Genomic DNA, 26934 nt, shown 5'->3' with positions numbered 1-26934 from the left:
GGCCAGCATACGGGCGTGTGGGAGGCACGCTGTGCTCCGTCTTGTGTTTCTGGACGCCATGATGCAGTTCTGTGGGTTGCTAATTGTACCGTAGGAATGAGTGCCTTGAAACCCCGGGTGCCTGTGGGAGGCCTAAGAATGTGTCGGATTGGAGATGTGCTGTAAATAAGTGGTTAAACGGTTGTTGAATTCAAAACAAGGTTAGTCGAGCTTTTTTTTTTTTAACCAACAAAGGGGAACCCGGGGATCACAGAGCCATCATTACCCACAGCAAAAACGGTCCTCAGAAGAGAATCCGTGTGTGCTGTTCTGCAAAGTGGACTCTAATTGTACAGGGAGACGCAAACATTGATGGAAGCTACCACTTTTGGAGGCACCGCTGTTGACTTCTCTCATCCAATTTTCTTAAACATAATGAGAGCGCTCCGTGGGTGGAGTTCTGACTCGGCCTTCGAGACGGTTTCTACAACGCTGCGAGCGAGTGAGCGGCACGTGGCCTGGACGAACAAAGATGGCCGATGCAACAATATATCTAGTCCAGGGGTCGGGAACCTGTGGCTCGCGAGCCATATATGGCTCTTCCGGTGACGGCATATGGCTCCCAGACAATTTTGAGTTGAAAAAAAATTAAATCTCCGCCCGCCCCCCTGTAATTTTCTCTATCGCGCCAGATTACAGCAGAAGTAATTTAAGGTCCTTTTCTTAAAGACGTCTTTGTTCTTTTTTAAAACTAAACAGCCATCTGTTATTGATCGTCTCTACATAGCAGCATGTCATTCTGTCTCGACGTGTCGCGTTAACACTTCTCGGCTCTCCGTCTCGCACGCCGCAGAGCTCCGATGCCGGCGTGTGCACGCATCGGAGCAAAGAAAAAGTCACCTGCACCCCCCCCCCACCCCCCGTAGCATCATGCAGCACCAGAAGTCACATTAAAAGCAAGACATGTTTAATTTATTATACGTTAAAAATACTATATGGCTCACAATGAAAAATATTTAGAAATATTTGGCTTTTATGGCTCTCCCAGTCCAAAAGGTTCCTGACCCCTGATCTAGTCCGACCACAGAATGCGTCGTTTTAAAAGAAAAATCTAATTTAGTTCATGCCGGGGACGATGTATGTTTGAACGTTACAGACTGACCGTCCATTCTCAGTCATGACAATATTTAAAAGGAGTTGGCTTAACTAATGTAATGGACTTGATATCCTTCACAAGTTAATCATTTGCCGTTGTATCAAGTAATAAAATACACTGAGAGGAACAGGTCTGTGCTCTGAAAATAATAAAACAACGGCATACGAATCACAACTAAAGTCTTTTCAGACCTTCACAAATGTATCAGTTCTGTCAGCTCCTGAATAATAATAAACACTTTGTATTGTACAGGGTTCTTACACAATTTGACCAATGGATTTCCATGACTTTTCCATGACTTTAAACCAAATTTCCATGACCAAACTGAAATCTTGGTGTATACATCAAAGTGAGAACATTTAGTATTTCAACAATGTGAATTCCAAAGCATACAGTATACATTAAATGAAACAAATGAATAAGAGACAATATTTTGATTAAAAGATTAAACACTTGCTTCCCGAGCTATGGCCAACGAACTTTCCAGTTAATTGCGCCGCCAGTACGCCGACTTATATTTTGAGTCTTTCTTTCTAAAACATATTTAATATTTGAAACTCGGCGTAAATGAACATGTGATTATAACAAATTTCCATGACTTTTCCAAAACTTTTGTGATTTAAGTTTTTTCCATGACTTTTCCAGGCCTGAAAATTACCATTTTAAAAATCCATGACTTTTCCAGGTTTTCCATGACCGTACGAACCCCGATTGTATAGAAGAACAAAAATAATTTTTTTTCATGTGGATTACTGATATCTAATAGAGGGGCTGTCGGCAGTCATTTTAAATTAAAAAAGTAGAACAAGATGAATTTGATGGATGTGTGATGAATGAATACAACTGGTTCTACACCCGACTGAAAGGCACTCGCCCAAATGTCCCCGCACGACTTTCTGTGAGTGCAATTTCTCAACCAGCTGTCACAGACCTGTTCTTTCTCTGGACTCCGTGATGAGGCCAGTCCTGAGCGTAGGTATTTTATTGTGACCATCTGTTAGTAGCCGTTCTGTTATTAATACACGATATAATACGGGTAGATGAAATCAAGCATTCTGATTGGTTGAGTTACGAGGTGTACTTTATTCAGCCATAATTTCCTAGAGACGTTTACATATATCTGAGCGTTCCAGATCAGTGCGCACTCAACATAAAAATAACGGTAGATTTTGGACGCTCGACAGTTACAAACATGTTTCGTGTGAACTTTGATATTTTGGGTGGAATGGGTGGTTAGCTGAAGAGAATACTTCAGGTGGACGTTATGCTACTGTAACGGACTAATCTTAACCTTTTATAAGTGTTATTGTGTTTACAGGAAGAAGTGTTCTAGAGAACATTAATTTTGGCAATTACAGAGTTCAGGAGGTCAGTGAAGGTCTCATGACCTCTGTGTAGCGGTGGAAGCTGTCAATCATCCGAGCTACCTATGGGAGTGGGTGGGACACATGAGCGTACTTGGGGTTGGCAGAGCGAGTGAAGTGGGATGTTGTTGTTGTTGTGTTACTTGTGTCTGAAGCGAGTCTAAATAACTAATACAACGTAGCAACAGACAAACACACGGCGACTGAAATGCGATACACAACGTTTGGTGGCGACAACTATTTTGTGCTGAAAGGCAGCTTACTATTTACTTACGATTTATAATGTCGCCCGCAAACCGTATTATAAAAGCAATAAGGTTATTGCTTAAATATGTCATTGTGTCAGAGTGGGTTGTGGAAACTTCTATTCAAAATCTATTTTTAAACCAACACTATTTTATCTCGTAGCAGTGTTTTACCGGGTGCTTAATGCCAGGGCGACAGCATGCCACCTCACAACGTCTATGCTTAACAAAAATGGTAATGTCACGGAAAAGATGAAAAACGCCATTTTCCATGTGTGCGTCGGCAACATCTATCGTCGTATTTTTTAAATTATGGAAGAAAACATCACAGTAATGATGTTGGGAATTACTGTGTGGAGTTTGCAATGTTCTCCTCGTGCCTGTGTGGGTTTCCTCCCACAGTCCAAAGAAATGTAGTTAACTGAATTCGTGACTGAATTATACTGTAGGTGTGAGTGTGATTTTATAACTATAAATATAGTTTTATACATATATATATACACACATACATATATAAATATACACACATATATATATATAGTGTTATACAGTTATATATAACTAAATAATACGAATTAATACAATGTTTATCATTACTGTGTATGTATGTATATACATATATATTACAATATATATATATAAACATATATTACTATATATAAACATATATAAAACTATATATATATATACACACACACACATACATGCATACATACACAGTAATGATTATACATACATACAGACACAGTAATGATAAACAGTGTATTACTTTAATACTTTGGTTATTAAAGTAATACACTGGTCAGCTGTCCAGGGTGTACCTCACTCTTCACCCACGGTGTGTCGGCAGGATAAGCACTTTACAGATTGGGGGATGGATGATATTTGCATTGTGAATTGTACGATGGGCGTGTGCAAAAAATGGTGCGTTGGAAGTGGTGACGTAGAAGAAAGAGAGACGGGCAGCTAACGTTGGTTTTTCATTGGCGCTTTACGCCTCTTGTTGAACACAGGCGGCTTCTGTCATCCAGTCGTGTGCACTGTGCTGATCCACTTTCGACCACGCAATGCCTGCACAATTAAGTTTCTGGCAGACATATCGGCTGGCTTGGTTTGATTTCCTTTGGTTATTAAAGTAATAAAACACATTTAGAACCCAGTTTTTTCCCGGACACCATCAAGTGGGCATTAAGCTACAAAAAAGTTGCGAACCCCAGTTCTAAAATACTGCTCGACCAAAAACAGGACCTCCGAGAGAAACGCTTGCCCCGACAATGATCCATGTGTTCGCATGAGTGGGAACAGACATCCAGGGTAAGACCTCCGGCCTTTCCTCTACGCGTTTGTTAAATCGAGTAAGCGGTGTCACTGTGGGAAATGTTGACTCCTTGGGATCGCAACGGTCACAGAGCCGGTGTCGTGTTTCACGACGCGGTCTGACTGCCAATGCCTTCGAGAGCATCAATAGCGTCCTTGAACAAATCCGCTTGATCTTCAAAACCGTCCCGTCCACAGAACACTAACGCCTCAGTCCGCCGGCTTGTAAACCCAAAAGCAGCAACGGGACCATTGTTATCCGCTCCGATAGCTATTCTCACATAATATGTGCATGGAGGTGCTTCATGGCTAATCTAATCAACCTCGTAAATATCCAGTGACAGTTGGTTATGCACCAGATACGACACCTGATTGAGCATCTGAGCCAAACCACATTAATTCATAAAGACGGTCGCACAGACACGCCGTGACAACCACATTGGCCGAGAGGAATGTGGCACCGCACACAGCCAAGAAGAAATGAGGTCACGTTATCCCATCTGGAGGAGAGGACAGAGGCAGGTTAGAACGAGGAGAGGCAAACCACTCTCTAAATATTTAATGAGTTTCCGCGCAGTTGGCCTTTTCCAGCCCTTGCCTCTGCAAAACAATAGGCTTTATATTCCCAGTCTGGTTATCATGTCTGCATTTCGAGCTCATCAATGAGTCGGACCTCATACCTCACAGAAACGTGGCTTTTATCTTCCGTGCCAAACTAGTGCCTGAGACCACCCCTCATCTGTAACACTGAACGGTTTAAAGACCTTAATTCATGAATTGACAAACATGATCAGAATTATTTTCCACCAATCACTAGCTCTAGTTTAAGTGTGTTTATGTGACCACCAGTGCAGCGTAGTTATTATTATTTCAACCATTCCACCAGAAGAGCAACAAACTACTATTATAACTAGAACGGGCACTCGGTAGAGCTCATACCTTCGCATGTCACAAGATTGGGCATTGAATTATGAACATTTTGCATTAGTTGCATGCCAATTGGATAAAAATTGACCGTGCTATGATAAAAGAAGATGTTGACCTTTTCATGAACTTGACCTTGACCTTTGACCCAATCGATCCCAAAATCTAATCAAATGGTCCCCGGATAATAACCAATCATCCTACCAAATTTCATGCGATTCGGTTTAATACTTTTTGTCTTATGCGAATAACACGCAAACGCACAAATAAATAAATACACGGCATCAAAACATAACCTTCCGGATTTTCAATGCGACGGTAAAAAGGTTTTCCTATTGTTCCACTGTTTCTAGCGTTCCCACCCATTTCCTCTTGTGCCAAGACAAAAAGAAGAAGTTTGCCCTTCATTTATTTCTCCGTTGCTCTGATAATCATTCTTGTCAGTTGTTGCTAAAACAGGGATGAGTCAGCAGACCTCGACTTCTCTCTTATGACAAACTACCAGGGGAGCAGAGTTTCAGGAAAAGTGGTCCCTTATTGTGTCGTCTTTCATTCTGAACACGGCGTAAATAAATAAAAGTGTCATGGGCACGGTTCTAGAAACAACAAAAAGAATAAGAGGATCTGGATAAAGACCAACAGAGCCATGTCAGTGTTTGTTAGGTTAGTGCTGGCATCGCTATTCAACACCACGAAGCAGACAGCGTAGAGGAGAAAGTGTTACTATTGGCTATAAAGTGTGCAAAAAGGCATAATAAAATCCATAATTAACGACTTGCGCTTCTCCGCCTTCGCCGATCCATCATGTTGCGGTTTACATCCACGCCTCTCTAAAATGTCACCACATCGTAATTTTAGACATTTGTGCGAAATTGTCTTAATTAGCATTTTCCTTCTCTAGTTATATAAAACTGTTTTGCAAGGTCACAAAGACCTTTTGACTGTTGACCACCACACCCTAACCACTCTTTCTTTCCCCCCCAATTCTACTGGACGTGTGTGCCACATTTGGAGAATGTCCCTCAAAGTATTTCTGAGGTATCGCTTTCACGAGAATGGGGCGGACGCGAGGTCACATCTTGAAAGATACAAGTGATCAGGACGTTATCGGTCATCGACAACATTCTATAGCCTCCATACTAATGTACAATATACTTAAAGACTATCTGGTGATGTGCATCAGTGCTAACTTTGGACCACATGACCTGGTGCAATGAGTAGCTTTGGTCCAGGGCTCCGGAACGTTTTAACAAGACAACAGAGAGCTCGCCGGTGAAGGGAGTTCCCTCTCCACACGCAGCCGCACGGTGACGATGCATCAGGACTGTAGCGCATGTCCTTTGTTTTACATTCGAAGACTCTATTGAATTTCTTTAACCCTCCTGTTACCTTTGGGGTCAATTTGACCCCATTCAATGTTTAACGTCTCTAAATAAATGATTGACATCATTTTTTTTGCTTCATATTTCATGAATTTTCCTTATTTATTGGGGACAACTGGGAAAACATAAAATTCACATGATGATATGTTTTCACTGTCCTGAACACAACTTGTATGCATCGGTGTTCTTTGGGGTCAATTCTCACTGTGTAAAACATAAAAGAAATATCAATTTTTATTTATTTAAAGGGCTATTTAGGTAGTCAACAAACAAACATAAAGTACCTCACACTTTAACTTGGGAAACAATATTAATTCTAATCATTTTCTGGAGATTTTAAATTGCTGGGGTCAACTTGAACCCAAGGGTAAAAGATGTCGTACATTTGAAGGTAACAGGAGGGTTAAGGAAGTTTTGAATGTCTGTCATCATATTTTGTTATTACCTCAGCGCACAAAGTAAACAGAATGTAACTTAAAAAGTAATTTATGGTGCCGTTAGCTCAATGCTAGAGCGCCTCATTAATACAGGTGCATACCTACCGTGGCGTTAATGATAAACATCTATCTTATACGACACAGGGACCGAATTCTACAAATAGTATAATATTATTAACTGCAACTGTGCAGAACTTCCGGGTTTAAATGAAAAGTCATGCAGGGAAAAAAAAGAATTATAATAGTTTTTTAGCCTTTCGTTGTTTATTTTGCGGCACACAATTGTATTATTTGTGTTTGCTCTCTCCTCCCGGGCAGCTGCTTTCAATGAAAAGGCTCGTTGTCTGCTACCTGCACATGGTAGCAACGTAAATAGGAAGAGGGACTTTAGTTCCTCGTTTACTTCCTGTGATTAGTTCCTCACAGTCTCAAGATTCTTTTGGTCAATAAAAAACCAAGCTGGTGAACACAGCGGAGCATTCAGTTCGAGACGCATCACTCACGAGTTGTCGGAGACCAAAACTACAGCGCTACAAAAGTAGTGACTATTGAACGCCGCCATTCACCAGGTGTCGAGAAACACACCTCCAAATGAATGATAATGCTGTTCCGCAACTGCTGGATGTGTAAGCGAACAAATGTTTGCTCAGTAGTTTGCCATTTTAACTAAATAAAAAGGTGACAATATGTCAGTGTTGTGTTCACAGCTTCTTTCCACCCAGATTTGCAGGTTTAAAAGAAATTAAAAAAGGCCTATATGTTTGAAAAGCCACATGTGTTCACCGTGTACATAGACACACCCAGACTAGACCCATGCAGACCCACACTTGGTCACCGTGACCCACTGGACGGGTATCGTTGGGTTAATCTGACCTGGACATTGGACACACGCGTGTGGAGTCGATTGCAGACGCGACACCGCTGATTTACAAAGAGAAGTTACATCTCTTTCCGCTGATTTACAAACAGAAGTTACATCTCTTTCCGCTGATTTACAAACAGAAGTTACATCTCTTCCTGCGTAGTCTGCCTCACTCGTGGCGAAGAAGTCTTTTCATCGGATCAGAAAGAAAACCAAACCATCAGCTGCTGCATCTGTTTTGTGGGCGTATAAGAAGCACTATGCCAACACGCCTTCCACATTAAAACGTTACAAAGCAAGGTCATTGCGCTCTCTATGTGCGTAATCGTACTCGCAGTCACGTACACAGCAGAGTCCTGGAAATTAAAAGTTAAAAAAAAGAGTTGCTGACCCACCTTGAGATCAATACGCAACCCGAGTGGAGTAATCGCGTGTTGTGGAAATGACTCACTCTGCTGCGCTAATCTTCCAAAACAGTCAAATCATTGTCACGCAGCCCCAAAATGAAAAAGATGAATAAAAATGCCATCTGTGACCTTACCTGTGGTTCCCAGTGTCTTGTAGAACCGGTACTCTAAATGCAACTGCGGTGCCCTCGACTTCACTGGTTCCTGTAGGGAGCACTCGGTTAATGATCAGAACCTCACAAAATGAAATAAAGACATATTCAAACATGCTATGCAATTAAATGTGAATACAGAATTCGAGATGAACCAGGAAAAGCCTCTCGTCTACCAAACGAGCAAAAACACCATCAGAGGAGTGGATGGATGTGGGTGTCAGTTTTGCACAAACATCGCCAGCAGCTCTTTCTTCTACCAAAATCTCAAACACGTGGAAATGTCGTCAAAAAATATTAAAAAGTGTGTCCGTCAACCTCCAAAGACTCCTCCATTATCTGAGTCAACCTAAAACAATCAGTCTCCATTTTGCAGGTTTTTGTCCAAGCTACTTCTGGTCTTTCCCCAAAGTGACTCTCTACCCAAACTTCTCAATTTATAGTGTAGGAACATAACAATTGTTAAATAATCTCATCAAAAAGGGACAATGGAACATAAAAATACATGCTTAATAATGCACCCAAAGACTGAAATTTCCCCCCAGTTCGTTGATGTTTTGGAAACTCAAAAATGTCTCAATTGTATAAAACCTGGTGTAAATAAACCGTATAGTATTATGAGCTTCTGAGAACTATTTGCTTTAGCAAACTTAATACTTGAGGACTGTAATTTGGCCTCTACTACTTTCCAGTGAAACAACAATAAAAGCATGAGTCAGGATTCATAATTTCCAGTCAAGCAGCCTCTGGAAAGACACACCTTGCCAACCTCCTCACTGTGACACCCGAGCACAGCGCCGGAGTCATATCAACTGCATGTGGCAATAAACAACATACAATGTGTGTGTGTACTTAATAACACAACGCAGCATTGAAATGATATCATTTCAGTAACGTTTTAGACGGATCACTGAAAAAAAAGTACTCCGAGTCCTTCATTATGCAGTTACGTAAATGCGTTTAATGCAGCATTTTGCAGGAGATAATTATATAAGCAGAGGTGAGGAATCAGGCAGAGAGAGAACGTGTGCACTTACCAGTTTAATAGCTACATACTCGTTGGTGTAGAGATTTTTACCTGGAATAGGACAGAAAAGAAGGCTTTTTAAAAGTAAATACACCACTTAAGACTTTACAAAAGGTTCACCGGGGAAAAGGAAACACTTTCGAGTGATTGTGTCGGATTGAGTGAAGTTTGTATTTTATTTAAATGTTTTAAATTTTGGAAGATTCACATAAAAAAATTCTGGAGCAGAAAATTATTCAATCGTGTTCTTTATTTTTTTCAGCTCTCCTTGAATATATACTTAGTTTCTATGTACACCTTACTAAATATAATGTATTCTAATACAGCGGTCTTGTCATGAAAATTATAGTGAGGTTTTAGTCTTTGAAACATCTCAGTGTAATGCAATACAGCTGTGAACAAACCTGAACAACTTTTTCCGATTGTATTACGTCGCATTAGTTTCGGTTAGGTGGACCTAGTCATGGTTGCAGTCGTGACTAAACTTCAGTCGGCAATTTTAAAAAGTGATTCTTCAAATGATTCTTTAAATTCTTCCAAATTCACTCGGTAATTCCGTTGTACGCGTTGAACCAATTCACACGAGATTCAAACTTACCGAGCTTCAATTCACCAAAGTTTCCACAGCCGATCTTCTTGCCCACGCGGAAGTTCGGCCCCACCATGAGAACCCCGGAGGAGCCGGAGGAGCCGGACGGTCGGGAGGAGTGTCCGCTGCGGCTGCCCTGGGAAACTTTCGTGGTCCTGGCGGGCCGCTCGCCGTATTTATCCCTCGGTTGATCCATGGCGTGAGCAGCACAGGTCAGCGGGAGCCCGGAGTGATGTACAAAAAGGCCTCCTGGGCCGGGCCCACCGCAGCCACAGCCCTGGTCACTGGCAGTGCCTGGATGGCACGGTCACTCTCATGAGACGGCACCCGGCAGAGCTAACCGGCACTCCTCTCCCCACCGGTCCTCAGCCCGTCGCCCTCTAACAGTTGTTGGACAGGCGGATCTCTGGCCTCCACATCTGTCACAGGAAGGAGAAGGAGGGAGACCTGGAACAAACACAAAGAGAAAAGACATTGACTTTCCACAGAGAGCATCGCGTGGAACATTGCGGCGTGGAAGAAGTTGTCTCACAACGACAAGATGTGGGCTGATCCTTTCCAGTCAGATTCTTCTTTCAACAAAAAGTTACTGTGTGAATGTCTTGTAGGCATAAACACACTTAACCCTCCTGTCGCCTTCGGGTCAATATGACCCGATTCAATGTTTAACCCTCCTGTTACCTTTATATTTACTAACATATTTTACCCTTGAGGTCAATTTGACCCCAGCTATTAAAATCTCCAGAAAATTATTAGAATTAATATTGTTTTCCAAGTTTAAGTGTGAGGTACTTTATGTTTGTTTGTTGACTCCCAAAAGAACACCGACATTAAACATTGAATCGGGTCAAATTGACCCGAAGGCGACAGGAGGGTTAAAACTAGAATGGGCACTCGGTAGAGCGCATACCTTCGCATATCACAAGATTGGGCATTGAATTATGAACATAAAAATTGACCGTGCTATGGTAAAAAGAAGATTTGGACCTTTTCATGACCTTGACCTTTGACCCGATCAATCCCAAAATCTAATCAAATGGTCCCCGGATAATAACCAATCATCCCACCAAATTTCATGCGATTTGGTTTAATACTTTTTGACTTATGCGAATAACACGCACGCATACAAATACACGGCGATCAAAACATAACCTCCCGCATTTTCAATGCGAAGGTAATAACACTTCATTCCAAACACTAGCACATTAAAAACACCGTCAATTCAAAAGTAATTCCACATTGAGACGGTTTACTTAAAAAACATGCCTCTCTGCTTCAAGAAGTGGAGGAACGCTGTCACACAATAAACTCGAGGTGGGAGTGAGGCATATATTCTTTCATTTATCTTTTCACTGTCAATATGATGTGGGGAACAATGCAGTAAGAGCTGAATAAAAGAGCTCCACATCACAGACCATGCACAGAGAGCCATGGCGGGGCAGCTACATTGGCTGGACATTTCATTTTAAGAATTGAGAAAAAGGCTTTTACAAAACTTTTACAAAATTAATCAACAGGACCACGACGTGAGAAGTCACCAGTAAACACTTGAGCACATTTAATGGCATTTTAACACTAAAATCAAATGAATCAATCAAAGATTTCACTTTAACGTGAGATTGAGAGTTTAACCCAGATTCAGGGTTCTTACACATTTTGACCAATGGATTTCCAGGACTTTTCCATGACTTTAAACCAAATGTCCATGACCAAACTGACATCTCGGTATAAACATAAAAAATGTAGAAAATGTTGCGTATTGAGAGCGTACGACGGCTTATATTTTGAGCGTCTTCCTGTTCCCTTAACATTTACTAACATATTTTACCCTCGGGGTCAATTTGACCCCAGCAATTAAAACCTCCAGAAAATTATTAGAATTAATATTGTTTCCCAAGTTTAAGTGTGAGGTACTTTATGTTTGTTTGTTGACTACCTAAATAGCCCTTTAAAAATATAAAAAAGTTGATATTTCTGATATGTTTGACACAGTGAAAAACAGCCTGGGGTCAAATTGACCCCAAAGAACACCGACATTAAACATTGAATGGGGTCAAATTGACCCTAAAGGTAACAGGAGGGTTAAAAAAAACTATTAATTATTTCAAACTCTGCGTAAATGAACATGTAATTATACCAAATTTCCATGACTTTTCCAAAACTTTTAGAATTTAAGTTTTTTCCATGACTTTTCCAGGCCTGGAAATGACCATTTTAAAATTCCCTGACTTTTCCAGGTTTTCCATGACCGTACGAACCCTGCACATTGGAAGGTAACGAGTCAGCGAGACGCTCGCTAAGCGAGGACGGGCCCGGCTTACTGGAAACAGCGTCTGCTGAGCTCCAGAGATACGTCCCCCAGTCACGGTGGTCACAGAAAGCACCAGTAAATAGTTGGAGCATCAACACAAACCTCAAAGTCGTAGTTTGTGATCACACAAGGCATCGAAGGGTCTCCACCACCCACAGCTAAAGCCTGGCAGACAATGTCAGCGGGGAGTATTATGTAAACGGTTATATAAAAGCTACGTCTGCGAGCAGAAGGCTTCACTTTACGGACGCGGGTTGGATCTCGTCGAGTTCACGGACGGATCTCCTTCCATCACGGGCAAGGATTACACAGGTAAAGCATTAAGGAAGTAGGTGAATGACATGATATCACTCCAGATGTCTTGATCTGATGTCTATCAGTTCCAGACCTCTCTGGCTACTTCCTATTCTGTAACTCTGAAACAAGCAGCTGAAAAAACATTGCCGGTAAATCGGGCAGATATCCAGTTAAACTAATTACATAGACATGAAACGCATAAAAAAAAGAAAAAAGTACCGTTTCCCTTTTTTTTTTTTAAAGGAACTTTTTCTGCTTTCAATAAAATGAAATAAAACAACAGCCAGTAATGTTTTCATGACAACGCTGTGATTCCTGAGCATGGAAAAGGCTGCTGCTGAAAAGCATTTGTGTGTGGGCTTCCGGATGACTCATGCTCAGTATTGCCTGCACAGATCTCACCATCAAAGACGGCGAGTTCGCTCTCAAGGGCAACTGTGCACTGTTGCGCTTACATAAAAGCACGAGGGGAACAACAGGGCTATAAAACAGGTTTGCGGCAAACGACAAACGGCGAGCTGCAACAGTTTCCATTGTGCACATAATCATCCTGTAGGCCGCGCCGATCCCGGGCGCAGCAGTGTTTAGATTAGCCCAGCGAGGTGTTTCTCCTGATTGAAGACCATCTGCACACACAAACGCCACGGTGGCCGCAGGATGACAGACACACACACACATTTTCAAAGAGGTTTACGACAATAATAAGATTCAGTCAGGTTATGTAATGTTTCACGTTATTTGAGAGGGGCGCATTTGTTTTTTAAGGGGTGAGTGATCGATTCCAACTGGTCACATTGACATTTGTTACCGTGTAAATCAAGGCCGATCAAATGTTTAAAAACATTATAGATTTCTACAATAGTGGCGCTAAGGTTTATTAATATCTATTTTTTTTGAGACACACGTTTATTGTTATGGATGATAAGGCGACACACAAGGCTGACCCAGGGCTAGTTTTAGTCCAGTTCATTTGGAGCAAATTATATCCAAACTCCTACTGCAAAAAAAGTGTTTCTGAGGAGTAAGATTAGCACAGCCACATTGCAATTTAAACATGCCCAGACATGCCTTGCTGGAGGAGCAGGATGGGGAAATAAACATTACAGGAGGGACACAAATTTAATTCATACTGCAGCAAAACCTCCATAACCATTCATTACAAAAGGCGTATCACACTACATGCTGCAATGAGCCGCTTGGTTTTATTAACGCACACATGTGCTGATTATTATTCAAATGTAATGCAATCCACTATTATAGCCTCGCAATAAAACCAATGCATTAAAAAATATATATATATTACATTTCAGATGAAACTGCATTATTATAGGACATTACGTGGCAGCGTTGTGGTGGATTGCATTATTTTAGAGGATGCTCGTGTTGATTTGTTAAAGTGGACTTACAGATGACATGTCACGGGTAAGGTCTGTTTAAATGCAGTCGACTGCCTAATTAATAAAGAACAAGCAGCAACCCGCCGGACAGTTAAACGTCCTGTGGTCTCTACAAATGGCTTCTTCGGTTTGGTTGCAACGTAGGGAATCCCCCCGGCCTTAATCCCTGCAGAGGCGCCACGTCTCCTGATAAAAAAAGAGGATGTGTTTGAGGATACACGCCTTCTGGCATCCTATTAAAGTACTTTTTGCTTCTCACAAAAGAGTGAACATGAAAGGATTATTATCAATACGGATCCCATTAACACTTTCCGTTCCAATTTGTTCAGCAATTATTATTTTTGGACGGCATGCATTTGTTAACAAATCCCAATATGTCGTACATTTTGGGTTTGGCCAGGCGTGGCATTGTTTGGGCGATTATAGCATTTTTCATCCATGCAAATAAAAATAAAAGTTCCTTTCTAATATGATTAAGATATCACATCGAAACACCCTGATGTCAGCGATATGCAGGCACTAATAAAAGGGAATAGATATTGACAGAGCGGCATGAGGACCGGGAATCAGACGATCCAGAATTGATTCACGTCCTCCTCCGTCTCCACGGGAGAGAACGAGCAAAACTTGGTCGGTTGGAGAAAAGCCGAGAGGTCGGGTTCAGGTTCGGTTGTTGCTCCGAGCGTCATCGTCGCGTTTCAAAGGGGAACCTTTCGTCAGGTTTCACCCTGGACTTGAGTAGTTAGCCGGTAACCGTGGCTACCTGTTTGATGGTAAAGATGTAAGAGGTTTGAAACGGTACTCATTTGCATTGAGGCATTTCATTACTCGGGCTTGGCCTTCACGGCTGCGCAACTAATAGTAACAATTAAGTGCATTGATCAATACACCCGTTTTACATTGAACGCAAACTTCACTCATTTTACTTCCTGAAAAAAAAACTGCACTCGCAATTTAATTGATGAGCTAACCTCACCGCGTACCAGTGGCCATAAAACAAAAATAATGCAATAATACCACCGGGTATAATTAACAGTAAACACACCGTTCAAGTCGAGCCGCTTCACGCCTTTGAATGAAATGTGTCACATGAGTGACGAGACTCTATAGATCCAGAGGCCATGACGACACATTCTGCTGATCTCATCACCACTATTCTCTCGGCTGGAAACATGAGTCAGCATATATTTAATGTCCTAGCCTCACTGGAGATTATGAAGCAGGGATTTCACACACCGTTTCCTGTCTGATCGCTGGCACGACGCCCAACGGTAAGCCTGACTGACAAAAAGGGGGTTTCCAACGTTGTCGGTAATCAGAAACTAAACATTTCTCAAGAGTTCGAGAAACTTGATGCAATTGGTTAATAGCTGGTTTTCAAACCCAGCACCATTCACTGGTTTATTTCCCTTCGGCAGCATTGAAAAATGTATTTAAAAACCTTGATTAGTCCATAAATGTACCCGTCAGAATAAATGGAGAAACCGGAGAGGCTTCCAGCTGATTAGCATCTATTAAAAAAGTGATTTATCTGTTGACATCTTTTCATTTTTACTGAAACATAAAGACTGAGTGGAGTGATTAACCTTCAGCGTAAAGATCAGCCGAGAGGGGGGTCTGCCAAGAGTGCAGACTCCGACTGGCAGTGCCAGCAAACAGCTGCCTCTCTCTCCTTAAAGCCAGCTCTCATGAACTACTGGGGGGGATTTGGATTACTCAGTCTTCCTTCTCCATTGATTTCACAGAGAACAATAAAAAAGCGCACATAGCTGTGCAACCACATCCTAACTCCACCCAAGAGTTTGATCTACAAAAACAAATCGTACATTTATTGCATAATCAGCAAAAGTATGTGTTTTTTGTTTTGGGAAGACAACTTTATGCTCCCAGTAATGAACTGCACGCATGGTAAAAGGACGGAGCAGTCACCACGTTTGGCATGTAAACAGTTACCTGCAAAATCTGCAATGATGCAAAAATGTTCTGAATATACGTATGTATATACAAGTAAAATGCATTTACACTCGTTTTTCTGGATTTTCCTCAATTCAAGGCTGTGAACAGTGAGGTTTGCTCAAGCTCCCATTCAGAGAAGTTTGACTCTTTAAAAAAAAAGAAGACAACAATAATTTACCATGGATCCACATGGTCTTAATTTGGGTAAGTGCCCAGCAAGTAATAATTCACTAAAGATGACTTCAGAAGTGGGTTTGCACTGTGGGAAATTACCCCAAACCAATTAGTTTACCAGATAAAAGAGGTAACCGATCACTCTATTGCTTCAATAATAAGCCATCTATGCAGCTTAGCGAGGACAAGGACAATACAAACATTTAAATAATACTCACAATAACTTGCAGCAGTTCTCTGCAATAGAACTATGTGTCCGAGAGGAAAAGAGGGTCTGCACGTAAACACGAATTCACTTCATATCCCGTCTTCTGCATCCGTTACCAGAGACAACAGTCTGTGCGCTAGGGAGGTGTTTCAGAGAGGCAACAGAGGCTAGTATATAAGAGAATGATGGATCCGACAGAGGCCCCCCCACCTCCCTTGCTCCGGTACAAATCAAAACAAGGAAGCGAGCGGGCGGTTGGCGGACAAAGCCCAACACTAGTGACGGTCACACATCGATTAACTAACCGCTAGCCGAGTTAGCTCATCGGGAACCCTGAAGAACCGGAGCCACGGAGCTATGGAGCTCGGCTGAACGTCGCTGAGCTGCTCCCAGTTTCACACATATTATCACACTCATTGCGACACAGACGTTTTAGTTTTTAATATATACGTTTAGTTAAGAGACGGCCGATAAAGCGGTCCGCCCCACTGCTGGGTGTTAACGCCTTAGCCGACACCAACTGACGGCTAGGTGACAGCTGGACGGGGAGCAACAAGGAAATTAGCTCCGATAGCAACGGAGATATTAGCTGAACGAGCAACGGCTCACAGCGGAATGTTCAAACCAAACACCGCGGCTCACCTGCTCTGTGATTTAAATATCCAGACGACCGGGACTCGGCTCCCGGGGGTTGTTTTTTGTCACGTCCGAAACGTACAACGATTATCCCCCCGCGTGAAGGGTGGGGGCGTCGGCGTGGGGCGGGCGGCTTCACGTGAAGGTTTTTTGTTGGTTGTTTTGCGGTTGTCACTTGTTGTGGCTGATGTTTTTACGCTATCAGCGGAGCGTTAGCGGCTCGCTCCATTCTTCGCTGCTCTCGTTGAAAAGGTTCGAAACATACCGGATGTAGTAAAAAAAAAAAAAAAACCCGGCACCGCCCGCTTCCCGACGCACACGTCCGGGTCAGGACTGATACGGGATGCATTCATTATTGTCCCATCACGCCTGATGTTACGTCAGGGAGGGCTGTGCACACGTTCCCCTGGGGGGAAAGCTTAAGTAATTATGTGATAAAGAATAGAAAGCTGATCATTTATTTGTCTTTATGATGTGATTGTCTAGAACTATATACATTTTTTACATTTTTTAATTTATATTTTATTTTTGTAATCATATTGGAGAATAAGAAAACGAAATATCAAACAAATATTATAGATTTGTATATCTGCTTTATATGAACTACATGAAAAGAAGAATAACATTTTGTAAAGAGTTAGTCGAAGAGAACCTTTGGTTATTTGATTAGTCTTTTATTAGGTTATTAATATGCTTACGTGAGGTTTGCTTCGAGCCTACTACTGATGATATATACATACATATGTATATATATGCATACATATACACATATATATGTATATATATACATACATATTGTTGGAAAGTCTAATAACTTAAAAGAAAGATTTAGCTTTATCAAATCAATGTATTGCCAAGGTGATTTCATAATGTTGCAGATAACTAACATAAATATATAGAATGTCCTGATCACATTTGTCTTTTTGCTTCCGATACCTATGAGTCCTTTAATATTCTGCTAATATTTACAAGACAAGCAACGCAATTTAAATAGAGCCTCAAAAGTTAATTCTTGACCTTGGAAACAACAGCTGACAGAACAATCTAAAGTCAAAGTCCACTTCCAGCTTTATTGTAGCTTTCGATCATATCACGTGGACCTGATTAGTTGTTGTAGTAATGGAATTGCTATAATTAATACTTTTTCCTAAGTAGGTTTTTATGTGGAAGCAAGCCCCTTTTTTTATGACAAATAAATATTTGACCCCAGAATAGTTCTGCTTTAACAAAATATACCTTAAAGCAGCATTCACAAAAGCTTTTGGTGTGAACGCAGCATTAGCCATACACTATTATTGAGAGTGTATCAACGGTTCTGCAGTGGAAATGGTCAGCTGCTTCAGGTTCCTCGGGGTCAACATCAGCAACGACCTCACCTGGTCTGCTCACACAGACAAGGTGGTCAAAGCGGCCCGGAAGCGCCTCTTCTTCCTGAGGAGACTGAAGAAGTTTGGCATGGATTCAGTCATCCTCACCAATTTCTACAGATGCACAATAGAAAGCATCCTGACTGGGTGCATCACAGTGTGGTATGGGAGCTGCACAGCCAAGGACCGCAAGGCCCTACGTAGTGTGGTCAGGACTGCGGAGTTCATCATCGGTAGGGAGCTCCCAGCCCTGCAGGACACATACCACACGATGCCTCAGGAAGACTGGCAGGATCCTAAAGGACTGCCATCATCCAGCCTTCAGCCTGTTCACCCCGCTGCCTTCTGGAAGGCGGTACCGTAGTATCCGGTCTCGCACACAGAGACTGGAGAACAGTTTCTTCCCGAGAGCCATCAGGCTGCTCAATGGACACTGACACACGATCGACACTTTTGCACTCGACACTTTACACTCGTCACTTTACATACACTGTCACTTTCAGCCTTGTACTTACACTTACACTTTCTATTGCACTACCTGCTTTCACTTCCTGCTACTCCCATTTGTCTGTAGTCTAGTTATTATGTGTATTATATGTATATATGTTAGTACTATGTTCAGAGTTCTTGTACAGTGTGTATGTCATGTTATGTTATGCTATGGTAGTTGTTGTGTGGTGCCTTGTCCTAAGAATTTCAGTGCCCAGTCTGACCCTGTGTATCTGACAATAAAAGACTTGACTTGAGTGTCTGAGAGTATGTGGACCTATCGAAGGCATGAACAAAGTACTGTGCTCCAGTCGTAGTTATGCCAATTACAGCCCTCAAAAAATTTAACTAAATGTCTGTTAAGTTTTCGATTTATCACTGAAGGAGAGAACACAATGGTCAATTGATAAGCGTTGAATCCATAAGAAAAAAAGACATTAACATAAAAAAATTGTTCTGAAAAATTCATAAATGATCGGCATCACGAAAATCCCACCATGATAACAAACTGAAACAGGACAACAAGCAAGAAAACACTAAACCAGTCCCCGAAGCTTAAACGATCATATTTATTTTGTACATCTACCTGTTTTGCATTTCCAGGAAAATGTGTGTGCCAATGAAAAGTGGTTACAAAAATAAGAGCACATTCTCACATAAAGATGACATGACAGAACTACACCTACAAATGCTGAATATGAAAATAAGTGAATGTCTGCGCTTCTCCGTCATAGTTTAACCAATTTATCAAAAAAACGTGTGGTTACTAATAATATCGGACAGTAGTTGCTGTACATACATGTCAAAAGTCTTTTCCGGGCAGACAAGTTACAAGTTCTGGACTTAAGAACTTGAAACTGTTGTGGAAAACAAACAAAATCTAATCATATAATAAACACAATTTGAGCAAATACATCATCGTAGAAAACACCAACAATTGGGAGATTGCATTTGTTCAACCTGTACGTTTCTTTCATCATCTTTGTAACAACTCTGACCCCGACTGAAACCCTGTCACATCTTTGAGTTTTCACATGATTTCTATGACCTAATATTGTGCCAATACTCCTTGTACATTACCTCAGTCCTCAGTAGTGGTGTTCTGGTAAATAAAAAAAATAAAAAAACACAAAAACAACATTTCCAACTGTACAATGCATTTCCGAGCATCAAAACATCATCTGACAAGCATTCATCAACATAAGCTGTTAGAGGCTGGAATGATTTACAAACGTCTATCTTCTAACGTAAACTATGGATAGTAAGGTGTTACCCGAGGGCCGTACCTTAGTGTTAACACCTTGATATACTGGTTTAAGCGAGAAACATAAATACATTTTCACAAATATTACAGCCAGGTTAATCTCCTGCTTTATACCCTCTTTCAGTGAACATCAACACAAGGAATTCCGCCAAAGAAATGTGTCGTCAACGCGGCATCTTATCATATCAAAGAACTGTACAAGATAAGAGAATACACTACGATTCCAAAGAGAGAAAGAAAAACAAATGGATGAAAGTTTCTTGTTTGTTTCAAAATTGTCCTCTCAGTTTACGGTCAAGAGGTAAAGTGTTCGAAAAAAGGCAGTTGGGGGGGGTCTTAAAAAAAAAAGACCCAGTGGGGTGTCTCCCTCTCCATTAAGCTATTGCCTTTGCCTCTGGCAGGAACGCCTCCCAGAACTTTACAAGCTGGAATAGAATCAGAACCATAGGAGGGAAAAGACGGTTAAAATGTGTCGCAATCACAAAAAAAAGTAATTCATAGGTTTCGCTTATGGGAACACTTTGGGAGGCATGAATAAAGTAAAGTGTACGTGAGCGTTTACCCGTTGTTTAGACTGCAGCATTGCATCCAGGTATTTGACCAGCTGGGTCCTGAAGTCCTTGGCTTTCTCTTTCTGAAAATACAAAACGTGGATCTACTTTTAAAAGTGCACGGGGAGAGGGGAAATAGTCTGATGGTCTAATAGGAATAGTGTGCCACTCATCAGTGTCATTGTAGGAAGTATAAATACACATTTTAAAGATAAAAAATATATATATATCAGATTTCATCTCACCCAAAAGAAAATTCTACCAGTGAGCAGAAATTAAAAGGCTAAGAGACACCTCAGAAGAATTGTTTAATTTTTGCATCTGGAAAAATGACATCAATCCGTCTTCATGCATGTTTTATGTCAAAACACTCGTACATAATTAATAATTAAAATAAATAAAATAATTATTATTATAAAAGCTCATATCATATCCATGTGCTCAGATCGCATCCTTTTTTTTTTCAGGGCACTTGTTTAAGTGTTATCGTCATATTACAATTTTGGATCAAACTAGATTTTTTCTTTTCTTTTGATCCACCGACAAACTTTTCACCTTTTAGAATAATTCTAGAAACATACACATACCTCAAACCTGAGAACCTCCTTGCGTACAGTCGTGCCGATCCTGTCGAAATCTCTCTCGTGCCGAGTCACCCTCGCCTCCCACTGAGCACAAATGTGAGGAGGAAAACAAAAACAATCACGAAAACATTCATGTCCTGATATTTTCCAGTGTGTGATATAAGAACATGACACTTAATATTCCTTTAACTAAAAACAATGAGCTTCTGTTTTGGTCACACAGGATGTCCGAATCTACAAATACAGTAATGGATCCAATCTGAAAACATCTGTAAAGAAATGGGAAACACTTTTATAGAAAATAAAGAACTGATGGCACAAAACACTACAAGAGGCATGTCGGAAATGGATTCATATCAGATATTTTTCAATACATCTATACAATATTTCTTGACTAATCAATTGATTGTTAAATATATAAAATATCAGAAAACAGTAAAAAGGGAATGTCACAAAGCCCATGGTTTGTCTAAGAATATATATATAAAATTCAGTCTTAGAGAAACATTGAAACGCTGCAAATCCTCACATTTGAGAAGCCGGAACAAGCAAATGGACAATTTAACTCGAACGATTAATCAATTAGTAAATGATTACTATTCTCTGTTCTCTTCACTGAAGATTTGGCTGCAAATACTAAACAAACCAATAGAAAACATTGAAATCGGCTCCTTTGACGAGAGCTAGATAATGTTGTCCTGAGAAGTCTCCTGGGCAGGAATACAAATAAAAAGGTCTCGCACTCCCTCCAGAACCAAATGACCAGCACAGCTCCACGTGAGCCATTGGCTGTCTGGTTCACTGTTCTTTTAAGATGGCCACCGGATCACGGCGTCCGTTACCTCGGTGATCTCGTCTTTGGCCTGCTGCAGTTTGTCCGGCTTGTTGGCCCACAGCAGCTTGGCCTCGGCCTCCCTCTTCTTCTGCAGCGTGCTCTGAGCATCCTGCCATCGCTGCCACGCCCGCACGCGCTGGTCAAAACACCCCTGTGGACACCCGACACTCGTCAAACAGAGAAGCCTGAACTAAGAGACGACTCCGCCGCCCGCCATTGTGTCGCTTCTGACAAAATGCAGGATTCCAACTCGAGCTTTGTTCGGGGGCGCTTACGCGCACGGCGCCCAGCAGGCGGATGTAGTCGGACAGCAGCTCTGCGAAGACAAAGAAGTCGCTGGCGGCCTGCTCCCGATGCAGCTGCTCCATCTTTTCCTCCACCTCCGCCAGCTGGGACAGGGCCCGTGACAGGGCCGTGTTGTCCTCGGAGTTGCCCAACATGGCCATGCTTTTGGCGAACACCGCCGTGCACCCACACAGCTCTGGGAAACAGGAGGCGCATTCAGTCGACTGGTTTCGCCCTGAAAGACCACGGGAGCTGCGCGCCAATCGTCCGTTTTCCTCAACAACAACAAAAGGAGATGTGCAGCTCACCCTTCCTGTGGTTGACGAGGGAGTCGACCACCGCCTGAAGCTTCCTCAACTGCTGCTCCTCGATCTCCACCTCCTGGAACTTGTCCTCGAACCACTGAGACCGACAGAGTGAAATGAGCAGGGGAAAAAACAAATACACCAAAGCAACCTCATCATCTCTACAATGGTTTGTTTGTCCTAGAAAAACAGGCATACAATACGATGTTTATGCATACCTACAATAGTACCATTTAAATACTGCACTCACATTACAGACACTGTTCGCCTCACTTTCAGATGTTTACCATCTTGGATACACTTAGACTTTTTCACATGTTTACCAGCATCTATATTTTGCTCATTAAATATATATTTTTATGATATATACAGTATTTTAAACTGATATTGTGTTTTACTCAGCTATTCATAATTGCTTGTACTTGCAGTGTGCATTGCTTGGGAGTTTAGGATTACTCACATGTGTATATGAAAAATAAAATGATAACTCCCAAATCTTGAATACTTAGCATAATTCAAACTGCTAAAATGTCCTTCATCGCCTCTCCTTACAAGACTTTTGGATACTCATCGCATCGTGGTGTAAATATTCTGGTGCCTCCAATGATTCTTCATAGTCTATCCAACAGTGGACATGTCCAATTCGATGACATCATGATTTAATGTATGTCCACATGCACAACGGGCTCCTGAAAACACTTGCTCTGAATTCCCCTCACAGTGTCTGTCTCGTTCATCTTGACGGTCATCTTGTTGACCGCATCGGATGCCTTATTGATCATTTTGAGGAAGCCGGCTCCACTCAGCGCCTGGGTGCTCACTGCTCTGGGAAGCTGAAAACACACAACACACACAGTTCAATAGTCATTCCCAACAATCCTAAGTTATTATCCATCTTTTCACGTCCTTAAAAACCCACCTCCTCTCTCTCCAAGAAGTCACGGACGTCAGGATCTTGGAGTAACGATGGGTGAGACACGACTCTCTGAAGATACCTACAGGAAACCACAAAAGCAGGAAACAATGAGTAAGAAGTAATAGTGGCCAAACACATAAAACATGCACACAAAAGCATGGGCATGTGTAGAAATATGAACGTTAGTTATCGTCTCATTAATAACATCACTGTGTGGAACAGGGATTTGGATCCTTGCCTCTCCAGAGCTGCTCGTCTTCTCTCCACAAACTCTACCGAGGACGGGTCGTCCATTCCCACCTTCATTTTGGTCATTCCTGTTGGTTCCACGTGACAGTCACCAAAAGAGATGTACAAACAATATATATACACACAAACAAGCACGGCGCACACTTTAAGACTCACCGACGACACTTTTCTCTGGTGGCGGTGGGATGATGCAGCCGTGGAGCGACTGCTTGACCGACAGCTTCTCGTAAAGACCCAGGAAGTCACTGTAGCGCCTCCTCACAGAGAAGGCTTTGCTCCTGAACATGGCCAAGGAGCTCTGAGAGCACAGACGGGGACACAGGACTTTAAAAACAAAAAATGTACGACAGCAGGCAAAATGTTTACCGATTTAAGAGCCATGTACAAAAATAAAGACACGATATAAGGAGGATAATTAGCTTTTCTACAGACCCTGGTGGAGACTTTGAAGGCCACATATGCATTCATGCCATCTCCTAGTGGGACAGAAACATTGGAAATAAATTAAAGATGAGAATGAATGAGAAATCCATCTGAAACTAATGCGTCAGTGCATTTAAATTATCGAGGTTGCGAAAAATAAGACATAACAATACAAGTTTAAACTCTACACTGCTATAAATCGTCAACTACATCACATCTGATTAAACTGGGAATTACAGATAGCTGTGTTAACGTTTCAACAAACACAAAGAAAAAAAGAGACTGACCGACTTTCTCAGGGTTGGTGACGGCAACATCAACATCAAAACTGTCCTCTTCCTCCTCCAACTGTAAACCAGGAGAAAAACACAACTAGTAGCCATCGCGGGAAAAACGTGCATGAAAGGAACTGCTTTTTTTTTTTTAAAGGAAGCAGGGCTCGGCTGTCGTACCTGCTCCAGGGAGGTGGGCTGCATGGCTGCTGGGCTCTGGGTGAAGGAGGATGATGGAGGAAGAGGAGGAGGGCCGGAGGAGGTGGAGAGCTCCTTTCGGCCTGAGCTGCCGGGCGTGTCTGCGCTCAGCTTCACGTGGGCCTCTGGGGGAGGAGAAGACCTTTTTAGTATTGTGTGAGTTATTCAGAAAGAAAAAGAAAGAGCTTTATACATGCAGAGGCATTTCACAAAACTGTATTTCAACCGAAAAGTGAGTGAGAGTTGTTTTATGTTCAATGACTCGGTGTCATTTATGATAAACTCATACAGGTTGTTGAACGCATCATGAGAACAATATTTATTCACAGCAGATAATTTAAATGATGAAAACAAGCATTATCAGATATCAGTCATTTCAATTAAAAAATGAATAGAAAAATAAACGCATGATATTGTATAGTCTTGAGTGAGACAAATGAAAAGAATAAAATGGTACCGAGTATGTTCTCATTTATTGAAGAACGTTTAGATTTGCTGAGTTAGTCAGCCGAGTGTGTTCATATTGCACAGAATTACAGTAAAACTGAAGCGGCAGAAGCATCCTGACTTTATGTTCTGAGTATGGGGGTCAAGTTAAAAAAACACTGGATCCTCCATTTCTCATAATGCAACTCAAACATCTTATATTAGATTTCTCCTGCCGAGTAAACACCCACATCTTTAAAACTATACACTCAAAGTTCGGAACGCAGTCTCACTGTCACACATTTGCCGTCTCCAAGCGACTGCTAAAACGATCACTCCAATAATTGATCAGTGAGTTGAATCCCTTTAAGATGGGAATTAAAATAGTTGAGCACGACCTAGACACGTAATAAATCATCTCACATGAACGAAGCGCCGCGAATACAAAGAAAGTGGGATCGAAATGGACAGAAAAATGTCTCCTAACCAGCAAACAGGTCGTTATCATCAGAGTGAACTCCGTTGGCCTTGGCAGCGGTGCTGCTGGCCTCTGCCTCTTCTTCTTCCTCCTCCTCTTCCTCCTCTTCACCAAACAGATCTGGAGGCTGAGAGACTCCTCGACTCACAGCCACAGGGTTGCTCTGCAGACAGTAAGCACACGGTTAAATACCAGAGGCGGAACGTTGATTAGTAATCTATGGTGCGTGTGTAAACTTGAGTCTATTCTTTTTGTCACACTTTATACTCCACTAAATCTATTTGACACGTATTATTACTTTTTACATTAAAAAACACCATTTGACTACTCCAGAGTAAACAATGTAACTAAAATAAAACGTTAAAATTATCTTACAATATTTGGTTGGTGATACAAACAATAATATTGTATAATAATACTCCTAGTAATAATAATAATAATAAACTGTAGAAAGGTGCCATCCTGCGTAAAGAGTCACGTTATTTTTTACTTTTGACATCTTAAGTAGATTGTACAAGTAAAGTATATGAATACTTCTTCCCTCACCAGATACACAAACACGAGAGGTGACATGATACAGAATATACACCAACACAAGGGGGGGCATTTAAAGTGACAGTTACCGTTAGTTACCGGGTGTCTCGTGGGCGGTATAACGGCTCGAATAAGAAAACGGGTGGACATTATCGAAGCGACACTGATACTAAACTTAAATGACAAATATGGAGCCGTTAACCGGAATTCGAATAATTTTATTTTAGGCAGGCAGGCCACGAACAGGAGGCCAACGTCAACGCACAATGTTAGTAGCTAGCTGTTAGTTGCGGCTAAACACTGCACAAGATGCGCAGTGCTCAAACGAATTTGGGCAAACTTCCTGAATCCCAGCCGTTTTCTTTTCTCCACGAAGCCTGAGCTCGTACCTCGCCTCCCTCAGTCAGTCGTGTTGGCTGCCATGAATGCAGGTCAGATCAGATAAAGAGGCTGACTCCAGCCCCGTTCCCTTAGAAAGCAGATATAATCCCCTGAAATGCATAAGAATGAGCTGTAAACACACGTTATTAATGAAGCTGTCCGCTCCCTCGTCGCTGTCTCCATCTGCCATGTCATACGGCGCGGCTCTCGGCTCCTCCGTGTCGGGGAAAGGAGGAGGAATTCGGTCCGTGCTGGCCGCCATATTCCGTGTTGTGAGAGGGGAGTGATGACGCGGGCGGAAGTCGAATAAGAAGAGGAAACGGCTGCAGCGACACCTGCTGGTCGCCTGACAACTTGCTTTATAGTTTCACTTTTCTATTTTTTTTTATGTCTATTTATTGATATTTAAAGCGGACAACCTTTACTACAAATATAAAGAAAGAACATTCAAAATAGGGCAATAATATTTATGGAGGAAAAAAATACGGATATAAGAATGTCAAATAGAACACAAAATATGTAAAACTACATTAAGAAAAAATCTTAAGTTTGATATT

General features: G+C 41.7%; 2 protein-coding genes across 7 annotated transcripts in view; both read right to left on the bottom strand.

Moving 5' to 3' along the window:
* Positions 1 to 17033, bottom strand: part of csnk1g1 (casein kinase 1, gamma 1) — a 34750-nt gene extending 17717 nt beyond the window's left edge. For all 6 annotated transcript variants that reach the window (XM_056412148.1, XM_056412149.1, XM_056412150.1 and 3 more), the window contains exons 1-4: positions 16827 to 17033; positions 9851 to 10288; positions 9263 to 9303; positions 8208 to 8277 (exon numbers count right to left, since the gene is read on the bottom strand). In XM_056412148.1, the coding sequence (XP_056268123.1) occupies positions 8208 to 8277; positions 9263 to 9303; positions 9851 to 10037 (298 nt within the window). In that variant the 5' untranslated portion in view covers positions 10038 to 10288; positions 16827 to 17033. The remainder of the gene's footprint in view (positions 1 to 8207; positions 8278 to 9262; positions 9304 to 9850; positions 10289 to 16826) is intronic.
* Positions 17034 to 19226: 2193 nt separating this feature from the next.
* On the bottom strand, positions 19227 to 26639 carry LOC130192298 (sorting nexin-1-like). Its single transcript, XM_056412146.1, has 15 exons — positions 26520 to 26639; positions 25472 to 25625; positions 24541 to 24683; positions 24376 to 24436; positions 24098 to 24141; positions 23822 to 23963; positions 23655 to 23733; positions 23420 to 23495; positions 23220 to 23333; positions 22504 to 22597; positions 22186 to 22391; positions 21918 to 22061; positions 21079 to 21159; positions 20503 to 20574; positions 19227 to 20365 (listed from the first exon to the last, which is right to left on the bottom strand). Exons 1-15 carry the CDS (start codon positions 26637 to 26639, stop codon positions 20315 to 20317), a joined length of 1581 nt encoding a protein of 526 aa, XP_056268121.1. The 3' UTR covers positions 19227 to 20314.
* Positions 26640 to 26934: the final 295 nt, after the last annotated feature.

This window comes from Pseudoliparis swirei, chromosome 4, assembly GCF_029220125.1.
Source record: "Pseudoliparis swirei isolate HS2019 ecotype Mariana Trench chromosome 4, NWPU_hadal_v1, whole genome shotgun sequence".
NCBI classification, from domain to species: Eukaryota; Metazoa; Chordata; class Actinopteri; order Perciformes; family Liparidae; genus Pseudoliparis; species Pseudoliparis swirei.
Note: the sequence above shows the minus strand (reverse complement) of the source record. Positions and strands in the feature narration are given on the sequence as shown.

Excerpts from the sequence above, each read along its gene's own strand:
- LOC130192298 (XM_056412146.1), bottom strand. The coding sequence starts at position 26,639 with ATGGCGGCCAGCACGGACCGAATTCCTCCTCCTTTCCCCGACACGGAG. Across the intron at positions 24,684-25,471 it reads TGATAACGACCTGTTTGCTG|AGGCCCACGTGAAGCTGAGC; the intron begins GTTAGGAGACAT and ends CTCCTCCCCCAG. Across the intron at positions 20,575-21,078 it reads AGGAGGTTCTCAGGTTTGAG|AAAGAGAAAGCCAAGGACTT; the intron begins GTATGTGTATGT and ends TTGTATTTTCAG.